General features: G+C 40.8%; 1 protein-coding gene and 1 long non-coding RNA gene across 2 annotated transcripts; one reads left to right on the forward strand and one right to left on the reverse strand.

Annotated features, from left to right (window-relative positions):
• Positions 1-1,233: 1,233 nt before the first annotated feature.
• LOC113280243 (glycine-rich cell wall structural protein 1-like) lies at positions 1,234-3,111 on the forward strand. The gene has a single exon (XM_026528892.1). It carries the CDS (start codon positions 1,234-1,236, stop codon positions 3,109-3,111), a length of 1,878 nt encoding a protein of 625 aa, XP_026384677.1.
• Positions 3,112-7,334: 4,223 nt separating this feature from the next.
• On the reverse strand, positions 7,335-7,789 carry LOC113278280. Its single transcript, XR_003325405.1, has 3 exons — positions 7,740-7,789; positions 7,485-7,566; positions 7,335-7,352 (listed from the first exon to the last, which is right to left on the reverse strand). It is a non-coding gene; the product is annotated as an uncharacterized LOC113278280 (long non-coding RNA).
• Positions 7,790-8,818: the final 1,029 nt, after the last annotated feature.

The following is an 8,818-nucleotide window of genomic DNA, read 5'->3' on the forward strand; positions in this document are numbered from 1 at the left end:
GGCGATGAAGAATTGTATTTGAAGAAGGAATGGGAAGTGTTTTTAGCGGAACATAATCTGAAAGAAAACGATGTTTTGTAGCGGAACATGATCAAATTGAAGTTAGAATGTTCTTGTAGACATGTTTGAGGAGTGCAAATGCCAAATACAACCAGTACCAATTGATAAAATGCAATCGTTCCGAGTCTTTTGTCATGCCCACACCAAAAAATCAACCAGTAAAAACGATATTGACTAGATTGACTAATCACCCTTTATATTTCCCTATGTGGCTGTGATATTGTTAGTGCAAAAACAATTGAGCAGCGAGATTCTAGGACCAACATTTTTTGATTCTGAGTTATTTCAGTTGAACAAACCGACAAAACAAATGGAAATGAAGGACCTCGGGCATGCAACGCGAGCGCTCAACCTTTTGAGACGCCCACCATGTTCTTCTTTACTTTTTCGTATTGATGTTTGTATTTTAAGACTGCATATTTTGGAGGTAACATATGCCATGGTGTGGCATATAATAAACCTGTGCTGCCCGAAATTAAGTTTTCCGGGAGGATGAAGGAGATTTTCTGAACTGCTAAGATATAATAGTAATGACTAATGAGCATATTTTCGCATACACTAATAGGTGTCGAGTCTGTCGACCAAAAGGGGATTGATTATTACAAGTACATGCGTTATGAATCTCCCACAACTCCACTACAGTTCTAGCTATATGATGAAACTAGCTAATGGGGCGGTGAGCTAGGATGGTGCATGTCAAAATCTATTGAGGGAACAGAATCCATGCAACAATAAGATCACACGCTTAGACAAAATGTTCCACCACAAAACTTTGCCCGACTTGGTCCTAATTGTTTTCACTGAATCCTTGCGTTAATAGATTCCACCTCCTCCTTCTTTAATCGATCGACATAGAGCTAGTCTCAGTGGAAGTAATAAGATGATTAAACGATTGAATCATTACAAATGTTTTCATTGTCAAATATACCCACTAGCTATTATGATTAATATTATACTGTGGGTGCATGCATGAGTCACAGCTTACAAAAACACGACTATAAATTGATCAGTAGATCAGATGCACAATATTATACTTTCATCCCTTAGCTTGATCACTCAAACATCCATTTTGCTTTCAAGTTTGAAATAAACCTTAGTTTTCGTACACAAATCTATTTCTATACTCTCTTACTAGCAACTCAAAACTGAGATCACATATAAACTTTAAACATTATGGGTTTATTCTCATCGCCTTTAGTTTTTATTCTTAGCTTGTTCCTCGTTACTAGTTTCGCTATTATTGCCCAAAGCCGAATAGCTAGGAAAGACTTGGGTTTGGATTTCGGAGGTCGGGGTGATGTAGGAGCTCGAGTAGGTTCAGGTCTAGGCTTAGGTGGAGGTGGTTCCGCATCGGGCTCTGGATCTGGTTCTGTTGGTGCAGGAGGTCGAGGTGCAGGTAATGTAGGGGGAAATGTAAGAGGTAATATAGGAGGTAATGTTGGAGGCGCAATAGGTACAGGCATAGGCTTAGGTGGAGGTGGTTCTGCATCTGGTTCTGCTGGTGCGGGTAGTCAGGGTGGGGGTAACGTAGGAGGTAAAGTCGGAGGCAATGCAGGAGGTGGCGCAGGTACAAACATAGGGTTAGGTGGAGGTGGTTCTGCTTCAAGCTCCGCTGGTGCAAGTGGTCAAGGTGGAGGAGATGTCGGAGGTAAAATCGGAGGTAATGCAGGATCTGGAGTAGGTACAAACATAGGATTAGGTGGAGGTGGTTCTGCATCCGGCTCAGGTTCTGCATCTGGCTCCGCTGGTGCAGGTGGTCAAGGTGGAGTAAATATAGGAGGTAAAGTCGGAGGTAATGCAGGAGCCGGCGTAGGCACAAACATAGGCTTAGGTGGAGGTGGTTCTGCATCTGGTTCTGCTGGTGCGGGTAGTCAAGGTGGGAGTAATGTAGGAGGTAATGTAGGAGGTGGTGCAGGTACAAACATAGGCTTAGGTGGAGGTGGTTCTGCATCCGGATCAGGTTCCGGTTCAGGCTCCGCTGGTGCAAGTGGTCAAGGTGGAGGAAACGTCGGAGGTAAAGTCGGAGGTAATGCAGGAGCTGGAGTAGGTACAAACATAGGCTTAGGTGGAGGTGGTTCTGCATCCGGCTCAGGTTCTACATCTGGCTCCGCTGGTGCAGGTGGTCTAGGTGGAGTAAATGTAGGAGGTAAAACCGGAGGTAATGCAGGAGCTGGGGTAGGTACAAACATAGGCTTAGGTGGAGGTGGTTCTGCATCTGGTTCTACTGGTGCAGGTAGTCAAGGTGGGGGTAATGTAGGAGGTAAAGTCGGAGGTAATGCAGGAGGTGGCGCAGGTACAAACATAAGCTTAGGTGGAGGTGGTTCTGTTTCAGGCTCTGCTGGTGCGAGTGGTCAAGATGGAGGAGATGTCGGAGGTAAAGTCGGAGGTAATGCAGGAGCTGGAGTAGGTACAAACATAGTCTTAGGTGGAGGTGGTTCTGCATACGGCTCAGGTTCTGCGTCTGGGTCCGTTGGTGCAGGTGGTCAAAGTGGAGGAAATGTAGGAGGTAAAGTCGAAGGTAATGCAGGAGCCGGCATAGGTACAAACATAGGATCAGGTGGAGGTAGTTCTGCATCTGGATCAGGTTCTGCTTCAGGCTCCGGTGGTGCAAGTGGCCAAGGTGGAGGAAATCTCGGAGGTAAAGTCGGAGGTAATGCAGGAGCTGGAGTAGGTACAAATATAGGCTCAGGTGGAGGTGGTTCTGCATCCGGCTCAGGTTCTGCATCTGGTAACGCTGGTGCAGGTGGTCAAGGTAGTGGTGGTGTAGGAGGTAAAGTTGGAGGTAATACTAGAGCTGGAGTAGGTACAAACATAGACATAGGTGGAGGAGGTTCTGCATCCAGTTCAGGTTCTGCTTCTGGCTCCGCGGGTGCAGCTGGTCAAGGTGGAGGTAATGTAGGAGGCAATGCTGGAGCTGGAGTAGGTACAAACATTGGCATAGGTGTGGACGGTTCCGTATCCGACTCAGGTTCTGCTAGTGCACGAGGTCGAGGTGGAGTTGATGTAGGAAGTAACGTAGGAACTGGTATAGGTGCTGGCATAGGCAAGTGAATGACTAATTTCAAACAACAGTTTAAAGGTTATGATCGGTGTACCTAAGTAAATCACCAGCGAAGTATATATGATCATCTCATATTAAGTCTATATAAATAAAGAAGGGCTGAGGTCGAATGTAATTTGCCTAGTTTATGGTTTAATAGCTTTGTAATAGATTTTGAGAAATTTGTTGCACTTAAATGGCAGAATTAGTTGATGCTTTCTAAAATTCTCTTGATCGTTTAGGCTTTGTTGATCATTTGCTAACGCAGAAACACAAACCCGTGATATAATGCAAATTTAATCCCCCGTTTGATTTAATGCGAGCAGTTACAAATCCAAAATGATGTCTACGCGCCCCAAAATATTATGAACGAAATGGTAATATTGCTCTCTAATCCTCACATTTTCTAGAATTTACGAGCACTAGGAAAAGAATTGCACAAGAATATCAACAAGTCTCAGTGGTTTACACCTACAAATTACGATATAAATGAGCTTTCTATATCTCTCTCAAGGCATAAAACACCTAAAAAGAGAGAGCTCCAACAATCAGTGGTTTACACAGTGTTCTGCAACTTATCCATAAGTGACCACCTCTTTGATGGACAATGTCAGCCCAATATATGTCATACTAGCTCCTCGACTCTTTGTTTAAAGGCACTCCCCAATCGGGGTAACTTTTAATAGTAAAGTCGTTTTCTTATCTTTAAATCTTTAACTCTTTTTTTTTATGGTCCTTATCTCTAACTCTGTTTGTTTCTTTTTCTTTTTTACCATGAAGAAATATACCTAAGAAAATCAACCAGTAAAATGAGAATATCACCAACAAGATTTGAATATCAGCACCAAAATCTTCTTGCATTTGCATGCAGCCTCCCTCGTGACCCTTTCTTTGCAAAGCTGCATGCACCTTTATATATATATATAGTAACTCTACAAATATCATTTGGTCTTTTTTAGGTGGGTCCATGTCAATTTGATCCTTTGGGAAAACGCCTTTACTGTTTGGTCCAAAATTATTTAAAAATATTAAATGGACAAAAAATACCCTTCCATGTTAATTTCTACTTATTTTTTTGTAACAGTTCATTCTTCAAAATGAACTCATGTTAATTTCTACTTATTTTTTCACAAATCACCTAAAAAACCAGAGTTCATTTCAGAATTGAACTCCATATAAAAACCTAAAAAAACGACGAAAAAACATACAAATCTTCATCTTCTTCATCGTCTTGAACAGCAGTAACAACAAGACAAAGATGTAAAAATCAATATCTTCAACACCAGCAGCAAGACAAGATCGTCATCTTCATCTTCAACACGAGCAGCAAGACACGAGTTCATTCTTTTCAGATCTGATATTAGTTCATCCTTCACAGAAAGCATCAATATTGTCGTCTTCATCTTCAACACAAGCATCATCTTCATCATCTTCGTCGTCAACAGCAGCACCAAACAAACCCTAAAAACTTTGTCGTCTTCATTATCACGAGTTCGTCTTCAAATATCATCACGAGTTCATCTTCAAACAGCAAAAAAAAAACATCATCATGAGTTCATCGTCGTTTTTATAAAGATTCATTATCTTCAACCGCAGTAGCAGATCATGAAAAACAAGGTTCATCTTCCACAGAAGTAGGGAAAAGAAAATTCTAGAGCAAAGAGATTCTAGATCTGAAAAACAGGAAGAGAGAGAAAGTAAAAATAAAAATAAAAATAAGATATTTTCAAGGATTTTTTTCTATATATGTGGTCCCAAAAAGATATTTCTGTCATCACACATGACATTTACATCATCCATGACGTCACCTTAGGACCAAACAATAATTTTTAGGACCAAACTATAATTTATTTTTCCAAAAAAGACCAAACAGACAGTCGACTGAGTCAACTGGACCAAACTCATCCTAAGATATTATGGGAAAATTAGGCGCAGGCCCCAAAAAAATAATATTCTCATTGTCAGGCCCACAATTAATTTTTAGTTCCCTCACACCCATAATTATATGAAATTATTAAAAATGTCTGCATGACGGATTATGCATCCGCATGACGAGTTATGCATCAGGGATATAATTGGCAACGCAACTTGGATATAACATATCTAAAAAACCGCGCCTTGGAATTTTACAAATTTTATAGCGTTGGAAATTCTTTTAAAGAGAGCTACGCAACGAGTACAAACAACAATATCAAATTTTTGATTTTCACGAAAAAATCGGAGGTGATCATCATTTTAGGCAAAATTTTCGAAAACTTTATACATAACCATTATGCAGCCACCAAAAAAAGATGCATAACACATTCTGCAGATGCATAACGAATTATGCAACAATTTTTCCACTGCATAACACATTATGCATCTGCATAACAAAGTTATGCATGTATAACAAGTTATGTGGCCATTGTTTTGGTTGGTTCTAGTGCGTACATAAAAAATTGATGCATAATGCATTATCATCTATATTTACAGATGCATATAAGGTTATCCATCTATTTTTCTCGATGCATAAAAGATTGTGCAACAATTTTCTCGATGCATAATGCATTATGCAGCCATATTTTCAGATGCGTAACAGGTTATGCATCCATTTTCACGACTGCATAACATTTTATGCAGATATTATTGTAGGTGCACGACAAGTTATGCAGTCTTTGTTTTTATTGGTTTCAATAGTGACAAAAAAGTTATTGCATAACGTGTTATACGACCATTTTCGGGACTGCATAACAAGTTATGCAACAAATTTTATAGATGCATAACCGGTTATGCAACCATTTTTGTAGCTGCATAAAAGATTATTCAACTCTTATGACCAATACCAACACTAATACATATGTAACTTCCCAAACAATATTTGGGTAATACATAATTTTCTTCATTTGCAATAGTCAATGCAAAACAGCATTTGCAAAACACCGACTGTATGTAGAATAGTTTCTGCCCTTTCCTTGCTTGCAGACATAATGGAAAACGGGTGCACTCAGTTCCCGTTGGGATGCAGAAATGCCAATACAATTTCCATCCCCACCATACGGCTTCCTAGACTTTTAGGTGTAAGCGATAAGGAGCGTAAGAAGGAACCAATTCTCAAGTGATACAAGTAAGTTCTCAACCTTGTGGGAACCGAGAAAAGAAGCAGCAACTATAATTTGTACGATTCAGTTTGCTGAGCAGTGATTAACTCCTTACAACTTTCCCATCTCAGCGATTTGGACTCGATTTCATTGGTTGAGGTCCTTCGAAATAAATTCTTCATCATTTTTACTTCGGAAACTCATATATCTGATGGAGTTATCACCTTCAACCGCAGCACAAATATATTTGAATCTCTGAGATTCACCTCTTCTTCCACCTCGACGATCCCCTCTTCCCCTATCACCTCTACCCTATCTCCACGGCCACCAAACCCCCTACCAAATCCACCTCTTTCTCCAGCAGCACCACCATGTTCTGCCATGATTGGAAGCTATTAGACCTTTCTTTTGTTAGATCTCTCTTTCTCACTGGTTTTTTGCGGGAGTATCAGGGATGAAGTTTTGGAGAGACGAAAAATCTTAGGGGATTTTAATAAAGTGCCACACTTCCAATATGCAGTTTCTGAAAATGCCACCGTTTTTTTCAGAGTTTATTAAATGCCATACTCTTGACTTTTTTCATCCCGTTTTTTTGAGATAATGGTTAACGGCTGTTAGTCTCTGTTAGTGCATACGTGGCATTAAATAACCCGTACAAAATTACATAGAAGCCCCTGAATCAGTTAACAGGGATTGAGTTAATCAGTTATAGAGTAGTGAGTTAACCGGCTATAGAGTAGTGAGTTAACTCGCGACTCGGTGCACGTGAGAAAAACGTGCAAGATTTGCTAACGGTCGGAATACACGTGGGATCAATCTAAGAGAAACAATCTATACTAAAAATGAAAAATGGTATAATTTCCTCCAGAACAGGCTTGCAATTGAAGGACTGTCGCTAGGTGTGTTTACAAAACCAACTCCAATTATTGACAAAGCAAATTCAGAAAACAAAAACTGCTTCCAAAATTCTGTGAAATCCGTACACCCCGTAGTAACAAGAAAAAAGAGATTGGGTGCAGAACCTAATCCTTCAAGAGGCCTCGTTGCTTGAAACATTCTAGCATGGCAACACCAATCTTAGCTGGAGACTCGACCACGGTAACCCCGGCTTCCCTCAGGGTCTTGATTTTGTCCTGGGCAGAACCTATCCTTCAAGAGGCCTCCTGACACAATAGCTGCATTTGCAACAACAACAAAATTAGGATGACAAGGCTAATAACAGAGAAACCTCACAGCTTAAGTAAGATGCAGAAACAAATGAAACACGATACATGATATGCTCAGGCATCTATAGCTAACAGGCATACCTCCAGCATGACCCATACGACGACCGGGTGGAGCTGTAAGACCGGCAATGAATGCTACTATTGGCTTCTCAGTTCCACTTTCCTGTATCATAGATAACACAAATCAGTTCCACTCAACAACATGACACAATTTATGAATTAAAAAACTGGTCTGAATACTAATTTAGGTCCAAGGGCAAGTTTTCAACCCATAAGATACTTCTTAATTGCCCTTTTTATACAACAGATACTCCACAAATTTATATTTCAATATACCTTGATTAAAGCAGCAGCATCCTCCTCTGCAGTTCCTTCATCTGCAGCGCCAGCTCCACTCTCAGAACCAACCACTTGGTACCCTTTTCTGCATCACTAGCCACTGCATCATTGCTTCAAGCTCACTCCATAGCAGCACCTCAGTTTCAGCTGCATCACTACTATAAGCCTACAAACAGCTCACTAGACTCTGTCTTCAATCCACCACCAGTCACTCTTCACCAGCATCACTTCAATTCCATCTGACCAGCTGTAACAAACCCCAATTCCAACAGCAGCAACTTGTAGCTTATTCTGCTCTTGCATTAGCTTTCTTTGCATCAACAACCAACATCAGCTGCCACCTCCTGCAATCTTGAACTCAAGGAGCAACAACATTTCACCAGCTTTCTTCCCTTGCTTCACCAGTAGTCGCCAAACCCTTCAGCTTACAGCTCACAACATCAGAATGGCAGAAGCAGCAGCAACATTGTCTCCCAAATACAGTATCAACTTGTACCACCTGCATTATTTCAGTCTCAAGCCTTCCATTAACTGCCATCATCTGCAACATGCTCTTCTTGAATTCCAGATTCATCTCTTCAGCAACACAAACAAAACCCCAGTCCGAGACAAACCCATTTGAATAGCAGACAACACAAGCCAAGACCAACACTCCATTGCAGTACTGTTGCATCCATTCTACCAACATCACCACACAAACTCAGCTCGAAACCATTCACCAGTTCATACCAACAGCATCAGTTCACCCAGCCAACAATTCATAAACCCATTAGCTCATTCAAATCCCTATAATTCCTAACACATGCATCTAACGGTTCCTGCTGCTCAATAAGACAACCACCCTTCACCAGCACATACTCCATCCCTCTTCCATGTATATCAAAATCTTCATCTGAGTTCATCATTCTCTCTTGTTTCAGTTCAATCCCAAGCCAAAACCCATTATTTCTCATCCTCCATCCATCCAATTTTCACTCAGTTCGAACCCTTGAGCTTCACATAACCTAATTCTGCCAATTCATCAACAGCAGACTCATCTTCTCCATATTCTCATCAAATTCAGATGCCAACATAAC

Source organism: Papaver somniferum, chromosome 5 (assembly GCF_003573695.1).
Source record: "Papaver somniferum cultivar HN1 chromosome 5, ASM357369v1, whole genome shotgun sequence".
NCBI lineage: Eukaryota > Viridiplantae > Streptophyta > Magnoliopsida > Ranunculales > Papaveraceae > Papaver > Papaver somniferum.

What these genes read in the sequence shown, in the direction of transcription:
- LOC113280243 (XM_026528892.1), top strand. Translation starts at nt 1,234, where the DNA reads ATGGGTTTATTCTCATCGCCTTTAGTTTTTATTCTTAGCTTGTTCCTC.